This window comes from Muscardinus avellanarius (genome assembly GCF_963383645.1).
Source record: "Muscardinus avellanarius genome assembly, chromosome: 6".
Classification (NCBI taxonomy): Eukaryota; Metazoa; Chordata; class Mammalia; order Rodentia; family Gliridae; genus Muscardinus; species Muscardinus avellanarius.
The window spans coordinates 66,710,587-66,731,285 of record NC_137791.1 but is presented as its reverse complement, the minus strand read 5'-3'; the positions used below and the strand labels follow the sequence as shown (position 1 = coordinate 66,731,285).

The 20,699-nt window shown below is 43.7% G+C and overlaps 1 protein-coding gene across 2 annotated transcripts in view; it reads left to right on the top strand.

Annotated features, from left to right (window-relative positions):
• The window catches only part of AFF1 (ALF transcription elongation factor 1), a gene marked incomplete at both ends in the record, with an annotated part of 202,174 nt that overhangs the window by 88,291 nt on the left and 93,184 nt on the right, over positions 1-20,699 (top strand). The window contains 2 exons of one of the 2 annotated variants that reach the window (XM_080697336.1): positions 9,655-9,775; positions 10,185-11,108. In XM_080697336.1, coding sequence (XP_080553462.1) covers positions 9,655-9,775; positions 10,185-11,108 — 1,045 coding nt within the window. Of the gene's footprint in view, positions 1-9,651; positions 9,776-10,184; positions 11,109-20,699 lie in introns of both variants that reach the window. The other variant, XM_080697335.1, reaches the window with a different exon arrangement.

The window sequence follows — 20,699 nt, the reverse complement described above, 5'->3', positions numbered from 1 at the left end:
CCTTTGGACCACATTCTCTAATTCATTGTAGACAGTGAGGTTTTGTTTTATGTAGATGAGTCTAAAATTATTTGGCAGTAATCTTAGATGGGGTTCGGTTTTCAGAGCTCCAGACAAGAGTCACTGCAAAAATAAAAAAATAATCAATACCTCCCATATTTCTTTATTCCTGGTCTTATGTTGCTGTATTTAGATGAGGCTTTTTCTTTTTTTGGTGGTACTGGGGTGGAATCCAGAGGCTTTCTACCTCCGGGCTATACTCCCAAACACACACACACACAAACACATATATTTTTTTGGAAACAGGGTCTCGGGTCTCACTAAGTTGCTGAGAGCCTCACTAAGTAGCTGAGGCTGGCTTCGAACCTGCGCGATCCTCATCTCAGCCTCCCAAGCACGGATATTACAAGTGTGCGCCACCATACCTGGCCGGCTCTTTCATATTTTAAATAAAAACTTTAACTGTTAAATGAAACAATGAATACTTTCTTATTGCCAAAAGAATGTTAAAACTGACTGTTGACAGAATGCTCCCTAGCCACATTACCACTCTACCTCCTTCACCTTAATCTCATGTGCCCTTTTATAGATGTTTGCACTGTGTACCCTTTCAGGCTCGGCTGCACATTAGTACGTATGGAGAAGTACTTGTAGGTTCATTTTTAAAGGTGAATTAACATGATGTCTCATTAGGATTCATATGACTTACTTTCTATTTAGTTGTCCCAGATAATCTGTCTCAGTTTAAAACTCGTTTCATACATTTAAGACACGCAAAATACCTTACTGGCTCCGAGTCCTAGAGAGAGTTTATGATGGGCAGGAGACATGCAGATGTCACCGCCTCCTGTTTACCCTCTTGAGAATGAGTGGGCAAGAGGTCGCGTGGGCAGTGCTTTGGAAGTTGATTTAATTTTGCAAAATGGGGTTAACCAAAACTATTCTTCAACTATTAATAACACATCGCCATGAGCGGAGACCTCTGTGACAAGAGAAGGGAGCAATGATCCCTTGGGGTCTCCTGTAGGAAAACAACTGGCACGATACAGGTTTGTCATTGTGCTTGGCTGATATTTCTTATATATAAGGACTATAAGACTGTTTTAGGATTAAGTGCCTGGCTTTTTTTTTTCCTGTGTTTCTTGTGTGTTTTTGGTGATAGAGGGAGTATTAAGAGTGAAAACTTTGAGAGTTTGGCCAAGTGATTTTTTTTTTTTTAATTGGAAAACGTGTTGCAATTTTCTCAAGTGCATGAAGTGAGAGAGGAAAAAAAAATCCTTCCTTCTTTGAAGCAAACCTCATTTCAGGCATGGAGACACTGTCATTTCTCCTGTTTAGACTGTATTTGGAGAGAAGTAGTTTCATGGCAAACAAATGTTGTGCTTTGAAGGATGTTAACAGTGCTCATGAAGCCAGTGTGTGAAAACTTTTCCCCAGATGTTGGATGGTAGCAATAGAGAAACTCAAAGACTAAGGGCCAAAGGATGGAATTAAGTTAAACAGAAGTGGTTTCCAGAATCAACAAGTCCCTTGCATACTGAGTAAAAACCCAAGCATCTTGCCCTTTTGCCTGTCTCTTTGTCACACACACACACACACACACACACACACACACACACACACCCTTTACCTTTCTCTGTCCTTTGTATATTCAAACCAGAATGGTATAGTTAGTGTCTCTAAAAGAGTGAGAAGACCTGGCGTTTTCCAGAGTTAATGTACACCGTGAATTTTAGCATTTTCTATTTCCTTCTGACCATATGTCTCTTCCATGCCTACCAAGAAAAATACATAGGAAAGATTAGTCTTGCAATTCTCTGAGGGGGGATTACGATTTTTAAACCGTGCATTCTAAAGGGAGTTGGTGACATCTTTCGGAGGAAGGCCCATGTAAAGTGACCAGTCAGGGGTGATAAATGGGTAGTCAGCTGTGCACAGCCAGCCCTGCTAGCCACGCGTTACCATGGAAGCACCGAACGGCATTCAGGGATCCTGCATGACTAACCTAGTTTAGCAGCAGGGTCCCTGGGCTCCAGCCTGGGAGAAGGTGCTTCAGCCAGATGATACCAGAGCCGGCAAGCTGCCTCAGGGCTCAAGTCTAGCTAGGACCTTTCTGTTACCATCTTTCTTCATCCACTTAGGCTATTTCCTTTTTTTAGAGCAAAGGAAAGAGAAAAAAGGGATCATTTTCCCTGCTCCGCACAGAGTTTCGCCTGTTTTCATTTTATCACTGTACTTTAACGCCTCCATAACACATTCCATATCCCCAGAGAGAAGTGTTGGAAAAGTCAGAGTAAATGTGCCCCGACAGGCCCCAGCATGGGGTTGACTAAATGTCTGTACTAGGCTGAGCAAGCAGCTCTCGATTTCTCAGGAAGGATTTTCACCACCTCTCTGAGAGCATCCTGGCCTTCTCTAGGTTTCCAAAGCTTCGCTGAGGTTTCTGTGCAGTTAGGGGTAGGGAGCTCTGTCAGCGAGAACACTGGTGGCGTAGTCCACCTCGCTGGCTGTGTTTGTTCTGAGCCCTCACATGTGACTGCTCTCTCACCAGGCACTGGAAACCGAAGCCTGTGGTTTCCTGCAAAGTCTTTCTTGTCGTTCACTTAATTAAAAAAAATGCGGTGGAGGGGGTGGTTTGATGCATTCTCATAGAGTTGTTTTTGTGTGAGCCTGAGTCTTGCAAGGCTGCCCAGGCTGAGCTTGAACTCACCAATCCTGCAGTAAGCCTCCTCCCTCAGAGCGGAGGTGACAGGCCCGTGTCACCACACCTAGCAATAGAGAGATCTTTTTTGGTGCATTGTGTTGAACCTCAAAGATGGCAGATAGGAGTATATATGATCTGAATGCTAGAACTTGGCTGCTGCAAATTAATCCTACCTAAAGATATTTTTGAGAACTTCTGGTAGAACTCCTGGATGTCTGGGGCGTGGCCCGATTTTGTCACCCCTTGTCCCTTGAGGACACTTCAGCACATATGTTTGTTTTTTGAGACCAGTCAGCTGCTTCCAGACACCAGGTAATTTCATGTTTTTCTTCTCAGATGGGTCTTCTTGCACTGAGCTGAAAGCTGGCACCAACGCCTTGGGAATAATGTGGCTTTTTAGGTCAGCTGGCCAGAAATGAGTAGCCGAGCCCAGTGTGGGGCACATTATAGCCACATTGGTGAGAAGAATCCCTTAGCACGTTGGAAATGACTTGTAAGCCCAGAGGTTACTACCGAGCTAATGACCCCAAATCTGTTAATTTTAAAAAGGCTCTGAAATGAGAATTGTAGCACCGTTTTAATAACTCGAACAGCTGCATGTGGTCGCCTGTCTCTCTCTCCTTGGTTAAGGACAGACCTGTGTGGATGCCTTTGACCAGATAACTGTTTTGTAGCCCAGAGATTGCTCTGTTGGCAGGGTGGCACCTGAATGGTGGGTGTGTGGGCGTCACCCTACCACAGCCCGGAAGCTGTGCTCACACAAGTAATTGACAACATTGCTTTGCTGTCTGCCCTTTGACTGATCAGCCGTTCTGTAAGGTGTGAGTCTGTTTTATTGCTGTTGTTGTTGTGGTACTGGGTATTGAATCCAGGGGCATTCTACCTTAGAGCTACATCCCCAGCCCTATGTTTTATTCCTTCCCTCCCTTCCTTCTATTCTTCCTTCTTTCCTTCTACCGGGGATGGAACTCAGGGGCATTCTACCTCTATACTCCCAGTCCTACTTTCTTTTTTTATTTCTCATTTTTTGAAACAGGGTCTCACTGAGTTGCAAAGGGCCTCACTAAGTAGCTGAGGCTGTCCATGAACTGCAATCCTCCTGTCTTAGCCTTTCAAATGCTGGGATTACAAGCATGCACCACCACGCCTGGCTTTTTATTCTTTATTTTGAAACAGGGTCTCACTGAGTTGCAAAGGGCCTCACTTAGTAGCTGAGGCTGTCCATGAACCGCGACCCTCCTGTCTCAGCCTCCCAAGTACTGAGATTACAGTGCGCCACCATGCCTGGCTGTGAGTTGGTCCTTGATTCTTTTTTTCACTTGGGAAATGAGATTAAACCCCCCTTTTTGGGCAGTCATGAAAACTAAGCTGAGGAGCAGCAGTGCAGTGTCCGGGCCTCACACGCTGCCCCTGTCAGTCAGTGCTGGTGCTGAGTGTGCTTCTCCAGCCCTCTCAGAACCACATGGAAGCCAGCAGGCGTGGTGGCGCACGCTTGTAATCCCCGCGCTTGGGAGGCGGAGACAGGAGGATCATGTAGGTTCGAAGCCAGCCACGCTGGCTTAAGAGACCCTGTTTCCAAAAATAAAAATATAAAAAAATAGGTCTGGGAGTGTAGCCCGGAGGTAAAAGGGCTTCCAGGAACCTCAGTACCAGCAAAAAAAAAAAAAAAAAAAAAAGAACCACACAGAAACCTGTTCACAGCACACTTCTCAGGCCCCGCCTCACGGTACTGGGTGGAAACTCTTTTATCCTTGTGATCTGTTTTAAACAAGCCTTCCACTTGGAGCTAATGCATACATGGGGTCGGCATTCTTTTTTTGTGTGTGTGTGTGGCACTGGGAATCAAACGCAGGGACATTCTCCTTTGAGCTACACCCCCGTCTTATATTATTTTTTGTTTTTGAAATGGTCTCATTGGGTTGCCAAGACTCACTGTATTGCTGAGGCTACCCTCAAACCAGCGATCCGCACGTCTCAGCCTCCCAAGCACTGGGATTTCAGACCCTCTCTAATGCAAAGCGCTGTGTAGCCATCAGCCAGGAGAACTTGCTGTGTTACTGTGGATCCGCGAGAGCTGCTCACCAGGAGCGTGGCAGGATGAGGGATCCTGTGTGTGTGCATGAGAGGAAGAATGCATTTTTTTTTCTCCACACGGAGGAAAAGCCACCTTTAATTAAAGTGATAGTTGGCTTGTAATTATTCAAAGGTAATTACAGAGTTTGTGAAACATGTAGAACATTTATTTCTCTGTTCTAAAAATCCCCTTATTTAAACATTCTTCCATTTAGCTCCTCTTGCTTATACCTTGGTTTGAAAATAGTGATATTTTATGGGCTGAACAAAGGCTTACTCATGCTATGAAGTGTGTGTGTGTGTGTGTGTGTGTGTGTGTGTGTCCATGTGTCCATGTCCATTTTTTTAAAATTATGTTTCTTTTGATTTCAAAATGGAACCAAGAAAAATAAAGTATTCCTGAAAAAGTATGCCTGGGAACTTTTAATAAATGATTCCCTAAGCCATTGTAAACTGATTATAAAAGTTAAAAAGTGGTATAAAACAGAAATCTTCCCAGTGCAACTGCAGCATAGCCTCTTAGTTGCAAGGAGAAAAGCAACCCAGAGAGAAGGGCTCAGGCCTCTGCCCTGCACCTCTGTGAACTTCTGCCGCCAGGCCCTTCCTCGCCCTGCCCAGGAGCCAGCATGAGTGAGGAGATACAGAGGGCTGGAGTGAGATTCTGGAGATTCTGGTCTGGACCGCAGAGAACTCATACTAATAGTAACAGACATTGAGGTCTTCTCTGCCTCACTGCTGATAGGTTACTCATTTGAAGAGTGATAGTAATAATAAGTAAATAAAAATCAATTTTGTCTCAAAATTCATATAGTATTACGTATATGTGCTGATAAAATCTTGGTGTGGGGTTTTAATTCTTTTTTTAAGCAGATGAAGTAAAAAAAATGTTAACTTACCAGAATCTCTAATTTAATAGGATTTCTTCTTTGTGGGAGGCCCCTTGATTTTACAATCACATAATAATAATAATAAGCCAGTGTTAGGCGTTTCGTGAAAGAATGGCCTAATTGGGTTTTTCTGGTTATTTGTGTAGCAGTTTTCATTTATTTGGAGTAAAAATCCAGAAGCATGGGTAAACCTAACTGCTTGTGAAATAAGGCTGAGCTGGTTGATTTAGAAATATTTTAGTAATTTTAAGCCAGTATACCTTTACTTACAGATAAGCAAGTATGAGATTATGAGAAAATTTTATGAGTAGCCTTTTAACTGAGGCACCACTATTCATAGCCTTCCTGCATTTCTGTCTTGGGCTGAGAACTTTGCAGGCGTCAGTTCCTTCTACTGAGGCAGTGTAGGGTGAACGGTTCTGCTGTGGCCAGAGTGCTGACTTGGAAAGCAGGGCCAAAATCTGTGGCCATCCAGGGGGTCCCCCGTGTATCACACGGGCATCACAGTGGTGTGAGAACAGCTAAGCAGGCGCTGCCCTTGGGAAGCCCACGGACCCACCTCGCAGCCTGTCCTGCAGACCGTGCATGTACTGGGCAGCTGTTGAGGAGAGGCGCTCAGGGCTGACAAGGCTCAGAGCAGAGTTGCCCCCACCCCCCACAGCCTGGCTCAGAGAGGTTAAACACAAGTTTAAAGGAAGAAAAATTATTTTCTGATCAGTACACTCATGTGGCTTCTTTGATTGTATGCTAATGGTACACGACCTTTTGAACCAACAAGAGAAATAAGCAAAATCGTTAAATAATTGAAAGGAATTCTTGAGTGGTCAAGTTAATTGTGCTACTGCCAACCAGGAGTCTTAACTGTCCAAAGCACAGGACATCCAGAGTCTATTAGAAAAGACTTCAGCCTGTTTCTAATTTACTTTCTCCTGTTTTTCAGTATGTTCACTAGCATAAATTATTACCTTTCTAGTTATGAATCACTCACTCCCTTGCTCTCTCTCTTGCTCTCTCTGGACTGAGTATTCAATTTGGGGGCATTCTACCTCTGAGATACAACCTTAGTCCCCCCTTTTTGAAGCGTGGTCGTGCTAGGATGCTGAGGTTAGCCCCCAACCTGCGATCCTCCTGTCTCGGCCTCTCAGGTACTGGGTTTACAGGTGTGCGCCACTGTATGTGGCTATATGAGAGTCCTCTTTCGGTCTGATGTAGTAATATCTATCATTTAAGGAGTTCTTTTTTTAATTGGTGCATTGTAGCTATACATTTTAATGGAGTACAAGATGTTAGAGGAATACATGCACACATCACTTTAGTCCTTACCCAATTTCTAAGGAGTTTTTGCAACGATGATCTTAGTAAATAAATCCTAACTGCATCCTATTAAATTTATTTGGGTAGCTAGCTTAGCACTCCCCCCTAGATTGAAAAACAGTGGAATAATTGGTGGTATTCAGATGGCTATAGTTTTTTAAAAATATTGTCTTTGCATTGCCTTCCAGAGTTAGGCATGAGAAAAAAGTTGCAAGTAAGTTTGTAAAAATATATTAATGGCAAGCATAGTGACTTCTTAAAGTGTATTTAATACTTAGCTTCTGTGCAAAGTATCAGACTTTATTTTTTGCAGAACTGAGAATTGAACCCAGGGGCATTCTACCTCCAAGCTTTACCCCTAACCCTATTTTTTATTCCTTATTTTGAAACAGGGTCTTACTAAGTTTATAATCCTCACTAAATTGTAATCCTCACTAAGGGATTACAAGTGTGCGCCACTATGCCTGGCCAGCATCACACTTTAGAACTGGGAACGGGAGCAGGATGTGAGGTTTTGTGCTGGTTGGGACTTTAGAAGAGAGAGGTGACTAGGCGGGATCCCCAATTGATATTTTAGGCATGCACATACTTGGTAGATTTGACAAACCTTTTAAAGTGGGTGATATTCGAGTTTCTCCAGAGATCTGCTTAAAGTTTACAACTGGGCATGGGCCTATGGTTGAGAGAGAGGGAGAAGAAATTTGTTTGGAATGACAGCATTGGTGGGTATCATGTGGGGCGCGTAGTATTTTGTGTAATGACTAGAAAGATAGGTTTTAGACAGTGCTACTCCCTAGGTAAGCTGCCCCTGGAGGGATTGCTTATCTTTCAGTACAGGGTCTGAGTGGGAATTGGAGTAAGGGGCTGGCCCTTAACACCTGTTGCTTTGGGAATGGACATGGGCAGGTGTCCAGTAGAATGCATGTGGCAGATCAACAGGGGGATGGTGGGATCATGAATAGAGTAGACATGTAAATTATGGGAGACTTTTGATGCCAAAGAAGGGTTTTGAGTTTATACAGTATAAAGTATCCCTTAAACACTTTTTACTTTTTATTTTTTGTGTGGTACTGGGAATTGAACCCAGGGGCATTCTACCTCCGAGCTACACTCCCAGCCCTATTTTTTTATTCTTTATTTTTTGAAACAGGGTCGCACTAAGTTGTGAAGGGCCACACTAAATAGCTGAGGCTGGCCGCAGGCTCAACATGCCTGGCGTTTATTCTTTATTTTGAAATAGGATCTCACTAAGTTGCAGAGGGCCTCACTAAGTAGCTGAGGCTGGCTGTGCACCCCGATCCTCCTGTCTCAGCCTCCCAAGTATTGGGATTACAAGCATGTACCACCATGGCTGGCCTTTTTACTTTAAGTATGGAAATTATAGTCAAGATATAGTGATGGTACATGCTTGTGATCCCAGTACTTGGGAGGCTGAGACAGAAGGATCACCAATTCCAAGACAGCCTCAGCAAGTAGTGAACTCTTAAACCTACCTGCACTGTGTCTCAAATTAGAATAGGGTTGAGAGGGTTTAGCTCAGAAGAAGAATGCCCCTGGTTTCAATCTCCAGCACAAGAAGAAGAAAAAAAAAAAAGTAATCAGGGACTTCAACCAGGTTCCTTTTCACAGGAAGACTGAAGTAGAGGGGTAAGATTTGGGGGAGGCAGGGAGACCTAAGCAAAGTAATGAGAAAGTAGAGACCAAGAGAGGGACTGGGAGGCTAGATTATGTGACAAATGCACACAGTCAGGAGAGCTGGATATTTTCCTATTTGTTTTAATAGTATCAGGCAAAAAAGATTGGTAGATCTCCTAGAAGCAAGTCTATAAAGACAAAAGGCTTTTTATAGATTATATTTTCATTATTCATTCTATATCACAAGGGAAGGTGGGAGGGAGCAGGCTGTGTAGTTGACACAGGCAAGCCCACTAGCTAAGATTGCCCTTTTTTTCGGAATCTAATTCTGTGATTTGTTTCTCAGTGAATGCATTTTATCCACTTTGGTGCCAGGGCTGCTGATCTTGGGGTACATTTTCATGTGGTTTAAGTAGTGCAGTCAGGTCGGAAGACATTCTCAGTCGGTTGAAGTGACATCTGTAATTGGTTTTCTCACCCTCGACATTTGAAATAAGAAATAAAAACCATCTCTTTGGATTTCCATGCCAAGATACTCCCAGCAGAGGAGTGGGCTGAGACTAAAGTAAGTGCTGTTTTGGGTGCCTGGTAATCTTTTAATTATGAAATAAGCCTTTTGATTTTAATCTTCCAAACCTACGATACTGATCCAGGAAAACAGCCTTCTTAACGTTCACATCCTGCTGACTGCTTCAGATGAAAAGCTTCTACCTCTACCCCATACTTTGTGAGCCAAAAGCCAAAATACCATTCCTCTTGTCTCAGTTCCACACTGCCTATAAAAGACTGTTCGTCTTGGAGTCAGTCCTGAGCCAGGAGGGGGGCTGCGGCCCAGAGCGAATGCTTGGGTGCAGGACCAGAAGCCAGTGTTGGAGGACCGCGGCCTCACTTCAGGGGTGGGCTAGGCACTGTAAGCTGCGTCCCTGTCCCCGCTTCCTCCCAGACCTCTCCTGACTTCCTTCCACACATGCCCATGTGCACAGCAAAACCTGGCCACTGACGGATTTTGTTGTTTTCATTCTTATGCGGCATCTGAAGCAGCTTGTACAATGAAGAAAGACACGTGCTTCGAATTAGAGAGAAGGAAAGACGCAACCAGGAAGCTCACCCGGAGAAAGAGGCATGTCCTGAAAAGATCCCCCTTTTTGGAGAGCCCTACAAGGTATTTACTGTCTACCAGAATGTGAGAGTCTGATTTATCACAACACTGAACTCCGAGCTGACATGATTCAGGGCAATGGAGTTCAAACGAGGGTCATGGCTGTGAAAATAACTTCTCCTAGGATGTTTTTGAGAACAAATATGAAAATTCTGAACGTTGTTAATCAGAATTACCAAAGTTTATGAGTTTTTTTTTAATGCAGACTCCCATAATTAGTAGTAATATGTGTTCATGATAGGCTCCTCACTGGGAAAAATTAGTTATAATTGTACATTTAATTTCATATGTTGCAAATTAAATTTTTTTTCTTACTGGTATTTGGTAACAGTTTATGAAAAGATTTTTCTCCTTAGAGTCCTCTCCCTTCCACCCAGTACCTGACTCTTGTGTCTTTTCTGTTTTTTTTCAGAAAGCAAAAGGCGATGAGCTGTCTAGTCGAATACAGAACATGCTGGGGGATTATGAAGAAATGAAGGAGTTCCTTAGCCCTAAGCCCCACACTCAGCACGTGGAAGCTTCTGAAGACAGGTTGGGAAAGCCGAGATACCCTTTATTTCCTGACAAGATGAGCAGCATCCCTCCCAACTCCTTCCACACTGGTCTTCACCACCCGCCCATGCACACGCCCGCCTCTGGGCCACCTCCTGTCGGCAACATCAGCCGCAATCCAAAGATGGCACCGCCAAGGATGGTACCGTTGCCTAGTCTCCATGCCAAAAGCTACGGCCTGCCGGACAGCCAGCCCCCAGCCCCAGAGCGCCTGGGGCAGGAGGGCCTCGGCTCTAGTCATCACAGAAAAGATGACCGCAGGGCGGATGGAGGCCACTGTGCTTTGGTGACAGACCCAGCTTTAGTGCGGGAGCTCTCTCCCTTAATTTCCTCTCTGCCGTCCCCAGTGCCCCCTTTGTCGCCCATTCATTCCAGCCAGCCGACTCTTCCAAGGACACTCGGGAGCAGCAAGGGTCATGGTAGTAGCAATAACAATAAAGGCTGCTGCCCAGCCAAGTCTCCCAAGGATCTGGCGGTGAAAGTCCAAGATAAAGAGCCCCCTCAAGACAGTTTGGTGGCAGCCATCAGCCTTGGAGCAGCCCCTTCCCAGCCACCTTCTCAGACATTTCCACCCCCCTCCCTCCCCTCAAAAAGTGTTGCCATGCAGCAGAAGCCCACGGCTTACGTCCGGCCCATGGATGGTCAGGACCAGGCCCCAAGTGAGTCTCCCGAGCTGAAACCAGTGCCGGAGGACTACCGGCAACAGAGCTTCGAAAGAACAGACTCAAAAGTGCCTGCCGAAGCCAAGCTCACCAAACTCAAGATGCCTTCGCAGCCAGCCGAGGTGAGCGGACTCTCTTATCAGGGGATTCCTCTTTTGAAGACACGTTTGAGATGACAGGGTCCGCAGAACGGGGTGGGGAGGGAAGGCTGGGACTCTTAGGGAGGGTGTTTCTTTGGCTTCAGGATCTCATTAACACAGGAAAAAGTCAAGTCTGATGGATTACTGATGATAGATATTGAGACGCAATTTCCAGAAATTTTAAAAAAAAATCTTTTTGTTGGTCCATATTTAACACACGGTAACATGTAGAGATCCTAAGAGTACGGTTTCTGTATACACCTGTATAGCCTACAACCCAATTGGGATGGAGAATATTCTTAGTACCAGAAAGACACTGAGCCTGTTTGGGGGTTTTCAGTGGGGTGTGGGTGTTGGTGGTAAACACGTTTTTTTTTTTTTAAACAATATGAAGAAGAAAATTTTTTGATTAATAGTTCTTTAGCCCCCCCCATTAGTATTTCCTGAGTCTCAAACCATAAAAAATGTAAAATCCAGATGTCAAAATGTTGAAGGGAAAGTCTCTTTTTTAAACATTTGTTCCCTGAAAATTGTAAGGAGCTTTGAAACTAAATTTCTGTTCTTTCCTTTAAAAGAAAAAAAATTATTTACCAACTTAAAAAAAAAGAGTGGGTGTGTGGTGACATCTCATTTGAGAATGAGTCACAAAAACGATACAGAATGTTATTCAACTATGGGGTTTAAAAGTAACCGAAGTACTGTATTTTTTTAAACGCAAGAGGGGAGGGAATCCTTTTTATACTCCTTTGGTAAATGGCACCATTGTGTTAGAATGAGGAGAATCAGAGCACACATCCTATCACTGAAATTTTAAAGTCATATCAGTTACTCCAGAATTAAGATTAGTAATGCCAAGTGAAATGTTATCTGTCAACGTAAAGTCTGTGGTTTAGTTACATCTATTGTATAAACATTTTTCTTTGATATTCATTGTTCAAAAACAGTTTGTGCCACCCAGATTTCAGTTTTACATAATACTGGCAGATGAAAATTCTGAAGGTTTTGTTTTTAAATATATATTTAAAAACATAATATATATTATATATTTATGTATGTATATAAATAAGATTTTGAGATTCTTAGCTGGAAGATAATCCTAATTTTCAGGGAAGAGAATTTGCTCTCGTGTATCAGCTTTTGGTTTAGAAGGGGGCATTGGGTCTGTCCTGGGTTGGTTCTGGAGGGGTGATGTCCTTGGGTATCTTTAGAGCGTCATTCTTATTTGAGGTTTGGAGAACATGAGAAAGAGTAAAGTGAGTGGACATCTGACTCCATCTTATAAAGAGTCAGTGCAATGAGCCAGTTTTTGAATATTCTGTGTGGTGATGAAGGCAGAATAAAGCAAGATCTTCCCTACTGTAGTTATTCACCAGTTACTTTATAATTTAGATAGTGAAGGACTTAATGGGGCTTTCCTTACTTTATTCATCAAATAGGGTATGTTTTATTTTGATAGTTTAAAAAAATAAAGGAACAATTTAACATTATCAAAAAATTTGCTTCAGAATAATGTCGGACATATTAGCAAGTATTTGCATAGTCTACCAGATGCCCAACCATATGCTTCTGTGCAGGACCAAAGAATTAGTCCTACCCCAGAAACGATTACAGACTAGTATCGAGATCAGCCTGCACTCCTGAAACAATTAGAGAACAAAGAGTACCGACCTAGTACGAGGAGTCCAGTAGTCTCCCCGCAGACCTGTCAGGCAGAAGAATCTGGTCAGCTTACTGCTTTCTTGAGGACGAAGGTGGGAGAGAGAAGCTGAGTCAACATTTTTCCCAGATCTTACAGATTGTCCTGTTTATTAGGAACTTCAGGCACAGGACTAAGTCACATGGCCCTTGCATATTTTCTGAGGAGTGGACATTTGAAATGAACAAAATCCTTCATAACTCTGGTGTGGTGCTTGGAGAATGGGGTTTTCCTGGCGCAGATGCAGCTGCTGTCAATCACTGAGTAGATGTGAACTTGTCATTTGCAGTCAGCGCTCATCATGTGATGATGGCTTCCTGTGGTCCCTTGCCAGAGCCCTCATGCCAGTGGCAGCCATGGTGCCAACTGCCGGGGAGCCCTGTGGTGCTGCCAGTGAGCCGGAGTCTGGAACCGAGGCCCAGGCAGATGGAGGGCTCTGGGGGGAATCAGGAGCTCGGGAAGCAGGGATACTGGTGCTTTCTACCTAGGTGTGTGTCTGTCTGTCTCTGTCTCTGTCTGTCTGTCTGTCTGTCTGTCTCTCTCTCTCTCTCTCTCTCTCTCTCTCTCTCTCTCTCTCTTGGGGGGCTAGGTTTTGGATTTCATTTAGCATTTTTAACAAAGATTTCAAATTTCACAGATTTAGGATTGTCTGTTTACACATGCAACAAAATGGGTATTGTCAAAATGATTTTAAAAGTGTAGATTGGACTGGAAATCTCATTCTGGTGAAACCACCAAAAGCATAGAGATGGGAGATGAAAAAGGCAGGGAGTTAACCCCAGGTAGCTTAGCATTGAATTAGAAGCAGATACTTGCAGCCTCCTGGGCCATGTTGGGGCTGGGGCTGGGGTTGGGCGGCAGACTGGAGTGAGGGCGGAAGGGGAAGTTGGCTGTTGGTAGGGTTGAGAGAAGGCAGAGGGAGAGAGCTCCTGTTCTCCTCTCTTTGGTCACTGGTCCTACGGCCAGCCAGGAGATTTTCTCTGTCTTGCCTTCAATAGTGAAGAGGTTGGGTCTGGCAGTTTATTTTTTGCTCTTCTCCCCTTCCGTACTCCTTCCATGACAGGTTTTTTTTCTTCTTCTTCTTCAAATAGAAAATCACTTTGTCTTTTTTGAATTCCTTCATTCATAAGCCTCATAAATGTGGATCTCTTACATGATTCTCTATCCTTACACTTTCTGGGAAGTACTTTGTGGTATGGTATAGGTGGTGCTCTTAAAAAAAGTACTTTTTTTCGGGATAAGTCATTCTCACAGTTGTTAAAACTTAGTCCTTTTTAAACTCCTTAAGCAAAAAAAAAAAAAAAAAAAAAAAAGAAAGAAAAATGATCAAAAGGTCAATCTGCTGACTGAATAGAGGCCTGGACCACAAAAATCTGCACTTGGTTTTCTCTGGGAGTGTCTGTTTGTGTCAAGATGTGGAGCATGAGCCGCGATCTTGCCGAGGGCAGGGCAGGACTCTGTGATCTCACTCGGGCATTTCCAGCTGTAGGATTGCCACATCAGACGTGGACTTGCCCAGTTGGAAGGTTGAGGTTGCTTTACATCTCTCTCTCCTGCCTTGCGATAACAAATGAAACAGAAAAGCCGTTGCAGCTCTGGGTAGGTATATTCATGAACATGGACCTCACCGGTGGGGGATGAGTGCAGTTGGAGGGAGAAGGTGTACCTGGATGCCGGGTTTAGACACAGGATTGTGCAATAGGCACTTATTTACAGAGAAGAGGGAGAAGCAGAATTGGCTATACCAAACTGCACACTGAATTTATGGTTTGTTAGATTTATTTATTTATTTATTTAGGTTGGTACTGGGTGTGGAACCCAGGGGCTTTTCTACCTCCGGGCTACTCTCTCAAACTTATTTTATACTCAATTTGGAAACAGGGTCTCATTAAGTTGATGAGAGCCTCACTAAGTAGCTGAGGCTAGCTTTGAACCTGCATGATCCTCCTGTCTCAGCCTCCCAAGTGCAGGGATTACAAGCATGCACCACCATGCCCAGCTGGTATTATCTTTTTAAAGTAACCACATAGCCCTTTCATTTTGCAAATAAAATCTAAGAGGATGAATGAAGTCACTTTATTTTGCAGAAATTATAGTTAGTGCCGGGTCAGAGCTGGAACTCCTAGTTCTTTGGCCTTTCTACTTTGACAATTTGCCTGATGGAAGCACTGGCTGCAGTGATGGTGGTGGTGAAATTGTTCTTGTTTTGTTTTTGCTATCCTGGGGGTTGCATCCAGGGCCTCACACATGCTAGGCAAGCACTCTACCACTGAACCACACCCCCAGCCTTATGCTGTGTGTGTGTGTGTGTGTGTGTGTGTGTGTGTGTGTGCGCGCGCGCGCACGCACGCACGCAGAGGTAGAATTCCCCTGTGTTCCACACCCTCCCCCCAAAAAAGAAGTATAAAGCCCTGAATTGGGGGAAAAGGAATGGCTTTGTTAAAAACAGAAACATAGGAAGTGTGGCTGGAAGACTGCGAGGAGGCAGAGAAGGTGAGGTGAGCTGAGGCTATGGCGAGACAGTCGGATGAGGTCCCGGTGTGCATGGAGATTACTGGGGAACGATAGATCTGCTATCTTCTTGGAAAGTGATCACTCTGGCCACTGGGAGGAAAGAGAACTGTGAGGGCCAGGGTGGAATCGGAGAGACCAGTTAGAAGGCAAGAGCTGACCGTAGCTTGGAGCAGGGCGTTGCAGTGCATGTGGAGAGAAGTTTCCATTCTGAACCTATTTGGCTGGGAACTGATGGGCTTTGTGATTGATTGGAGGTGGGAGTAGCCTGAGGTGAGCGCAGGCGAGGAGCAAAGACGGCCAGTGGGGTTTTTATTTGAAAGGTAGGAACAGTGAGATGGTACCAGCTGCAGAGACGAGGGCGATCAGGAAAACTAAGACTTCTGGGTAGACGAAGCGCAAATGCAGGTAGAGATGACAAGTTGTCAGCCGTAAAATGGAAGGCCAACTCTGGGAATGTGGTAGAGCTGGGCATAATAAATTAGGGATAAATTGGACTGGGCAGGCGTGTCCACCAAGGAAGGCGTTTGTGGTCCCACTCCATCCCTCCTTCAGTGAAGTCCTGATTGTGATTGAGTTCTCCAAATCAGTTGCTCTGCCTTGAGGTGTCTCGTGATACCATGCAAGAACATTCACCTGCAGTCCTGTGAGCTCGTCATTGGACCCGTTCCATCTGTTGGGGCTCTTCAGCTGAGCCTTCCATCTTCAACGAACGGGCTGCCTCATGGCACTGTGAATTGACCCCACTCAAGGGGGAAACTGTGTCATACTGACTGTCTTTGCATTCTTGCACGCAGGCATTCTTTCCTTCGCTCACTCTCACATACGCCCCATCACTTCAGCAACTTTTACCAGAGTATACTGAGCACTTGCTTTGTGCCGGCCCGCTGCTGGGGATGGGGACAGAGGGGCAGGCAAAACCACATGGCTCTAGTCCTGTGGGACCTTAGCCCTCCATTTAGAAATGGTGTCATTTAAGAGAACCACTCAGATCAATGTATAAGTAGCTGGGCATGGCGCCACATGCCTGTAATCCCAGTACTTGGGAGGCTGAGACTGGAGGATCTTGGTTCGCAGACAGCCTCAGCTACTTGGTGAGGCCCTCTGCAACTTAGAGACCCTGTTTCAAAAAATAAAAAGAATTAAAAAAAAAAAAAAAGAATCGGGGAGTAGTTTGGAGGTGGAATGCCCCCCTGGGTTCCATCCCCAGTACTGCAAAGGTGGGGGGAGGGACTAAAAAAAAAGTAGGGCTAAGGGTATAGCTCAAAGGTACAGTGCCCCTGGGTTCCATTCCCCAGTACTGCAAAAAAAAAAAAAAAAAAACTTGTTCACCAGGCCTGATGGTGCATGCCTATAATCTCAGTATTTGAGAGAGTGAAGGATTGCAGGTTTAAGTCCAGCCTCAGCAATTTAGCGAGACCTTGTTTTAATTTTTATTTTTTTTTGTGGTACTGGGGATTAAGCCCAAGGGTATTCTACCTCCAAGCTACATCCCCAGCCCTATTTTATTTTATTTTTTAATTTTGAAACATGGTCTTACTAGGTTGATAAGAGTCTCACTGCTTGCCGAGGTTGTCTTCGAACCTGAGATCCTCTTTTCTCAGCCTCCCAAGTACTGGGATTACAGGCATGCACTACCCCACCCATCTGAGACCCTGTTTTAAAATAAATAAATAAATAAATAAATAAATAAATAAATAAATAAAGGGTGTAGCCAAGAAATAGAGTAAAACCCCTAGTATTAAATCAAGATTCCTATGCCTTCAGTAAATAACATGCCCTGGGTGGGCTGAGGGATCCATGCATGAAGTTTTTTCTTTATCTGGAAAGGAAAGCTGTAGGAGGAGAGCTGCCAGGACCCAGGAGACAGATCTAGCTTCTCAGGTTCTAGTTTCTCAATGTGTTTTTGTTATGTTAACTATTATAAGTAGAGTATTCCTAATCTGAAAATTAAACATCCGAAGTTCTCCAAAATCCAGAACATTTTTAACACCAGCATGATACTACAAGTGCAGAGTTCACCGCCAGACCTTATGTGATGGGCGAAGGTGAAATGGAGGTGAACTAAGGCGGGTGTGGCTGTGCCTGCCTGTAATTCCAGTACTTGAAAGGCTGAGACAGGAGGACTGCAGTTTCCAGGACGGCCTCTGCATGTAGTGAAACCCTCAGCAACCTAGGAAGATCCTGCTTAAAAATAAAACACGCCGGAAATGGAGCTTAAAGGTAGAATGCCTCTGGGTTAAATACCCAGTACCAAACACCAAAAAAAAAAAAAAAAAAAAGTGCACTGAAAATATATGAAATTGCACCAGGCGTGGTGGCGCATGTTTGTAATCCCAGCATTAGGGAGGCTGAGACGGGGATCATGATTTGAGGCCAGCCTCAGCTACTTTGTGAGGACCTTTGCAACTCAGCGAGACCCCATTTCAAAATAAAAAAAAATAGGGGTGGAGGTTTAGCTCAGAGGTAGAATGTCCCTGGGTTCCATCCTCAGCACCCCCAAAAAATTAAATTAAAAAAAATATATATGGCTGAATTGGGCCTTCAGGCCCCTTTGCCTATACAATGTATTTGTTTCTCTCCTCCCCTCCTCCTTCATCTTTTATCTATATATGAAATCACCTTTAGGTTATGCATATAAGATGTATATGAAGCACAAATCAATTTTAGACATGGGTCCCATCCCCAGGACAGTTTCATTATTTATATGCAAATATTCCGATATCCAAGACACGGCTGTTCTGTGCATTTTGGAGAAAGAGGCCCTGAACCTATATAGCACACTTAGATTTCATGAGCCAGAGCTCCGTTAGCTTGAGCAGACCTACATGACCTAAATGGTTACTGTAGGAAAAAGATAGCAAAGCAGGATGCTTATCCATGTGCAGAATTCCCTGAGGTCCTTGGGTGCCCGGAGAAGACATCCATACCATGCTTTCGAGAGGACTAAGAGCTAGAAACCTGGGTCTTCTTGGAAGCCTGCTAAATTTTTGACCTGCAAATGTCTAAATATAGAAGTTTAAAAATAGCAGTAAGTAATGGACAGGCATTTTGAACAGAAGCTACAAACAGGGAACTGAAGGGCTGCATTGGGCCTTCAGGCCAGTTTGCCTATACGATGTATTTTTCTCTCTCTCTCCCCCCCACCCCCTTATTTACAAACCAGGTAATTTAAGTGAAAAATCAGATTTTCAGTTTCCCAGGAAACTGATGGTTACTGCTGAGTGGAAGTTTCCACCTTGAATTTCTGAAACCTGGCAAGTTTTTTTTCAAAAACACTTTAAATTCTAAAGGAAACATTTTAAGTAATACAGACAAAATATTTTCAAAAAGCCCTAAAACTGCTTCAAATGAGTTAGTGCAAAGAATACAATCGCTTATAGTAGCCCACAAGGGAAGCATAACATTGAAACTGGAAGACCTTACGGGGTGGTATTAATTGGAATTGTTTTCTACTTTCTGTTCCTTTCTTGAAAATGCCAGAAGTACATTTGGTACCAGTATAAGAAATTCCTGTTCCTCCTATTTGTTTTCACACTTGAGATGTTTGTGGATGGATATTGGATCCCCCCGGAGTCTCTCCAGTAGTCACTCTGCCAAGACACAGACATGCAGCTCTTTGGAATCTGCCTGGACTGCACACTCTCCCAGGCTCTCCCTGGGTCACCCCAAGTCATTTTAGCTCTCCTCTAGATTAATTGTGTTTTATTTTGAGCCAACTGATAGTCTTCAGAGACAGAAAAGCAGATACTCCACAGGGAATGCTGTTGATGATTGAGTTAGTGGTTTTGACTCTGGCTGTTTATGGGGTGACCAGTACTCAGGAGACATTTGAACAGAATTCTTCCTAAGAGGATCCTGGTTCATGTTATCATAACAAGCTTATTTTTTTGGCCTTGTATTTCTCCTCTCCAGTTGCCAAGGGCTACAGTATTTGAAAATCATTATTTTCCAAGGTTAATTTTGTGAGATGGTCACATTTTCCAAGAACTTCATCAACAGCCATTTTTACAATAATTTTGTTCCTTTCTTCACTTGTCACTAGCTTGACAGGTTCCCTGCTCAGAGAGGTTCGGGGTCCACACACACCATTCGTTTTTTGTTGACTTTATTTCATTGCCTATTTAAGCTTGGCCTACTTTCTTTCTGCACCCACCCCCCTAATCCCATGGTAATTTGTCAAGCCTACTCTAATCTCCTTAATCCCTTTGGTTGAAGGGTTTTGAGGTTTAGTCTTTTAATCTAAGGGGCCTCAGTATTTGAGTAATTAAGAGGTCCTATTTCTAGCTCTATTCTTTAGATAAATCATCTTTTCTATCTTTTCGATTCCCATTTACAAATAATTGAATTCAGAGAATTCACATTGGGCAAGAATTTAGAGCTTTAAATTAAACTACATGAATTTAGAAAGGAAAGCATTCTGTGATATGTATATTTCTTGTAGTCAATTTTTTTCTTTCTTCTTTTTTTTTTTTTTTTTTGTGTGGTACTAGAGATTGAACCCAGGTGCATTCTACCTCTGACCTACTCCTCTATTCCTATTTTATTTTTATTTTGAAACAGTCTCACTTGGTTGATGAGAATCACTGAGGCTGTCCTTGAACCTGGGATCCTCCTGTCTCAGACTCCCAATTACTGGGATTGCAAACACCACTCCCAGCTTGCATTCTTATAACCTCAAGCTTTATGGATTTGTGCTTTTTCATGGAACCTGGGTTTTAAGTTACTTTGTAAAGTTACTACTTTAATTGTCTGTATACATAGGGTACAGTGTGATAATTTGTGTCTTTTTTTCCCCAGGTAGTACTGGGGTTCCTGGAAGCCCTTCTACCACCAGGTTACTCTCCCAGACCTATTTTATAGTTTTTAATTTGGAAACAGGGTCTCTTAAGCCAGCGAGGCTGGCTCCGAACCAGTGCAATCCTCCTGTCTCGGCCTCCCAAGTGCGGGGATTACAAGCGTGCATCAACACGCCCGGCTCAGTGTGATAATTTAAAATATGTATACAGTATATAGTGATAAAATCAGCATAGTTAGTATTTCCATCTATCTATCTATCTATATCTATATATCTATATCTATATCTATATATATATATACACATACTTGGGGGGAATATTGGAGATGAAACCCAGGGGCTTTTCTACCTCTGGGCTCCCAGACTTATTTTATATTTTATTTGGAAATAGGGTCTCACAAATTTGCTGAGAGCCTCACTAAGTAGGTGAGGCTGGCTTTGAACCTGTGCAATCCTCCTGTCTCAGCCTCCCAAGTACTGGGGTTATAAGCGTGCGCCACCACGCCCAACTATTCCTTAAATATTTTTAAAAAGGTTGATTACAGCTCAGGCCTGTAATCCCTGTACT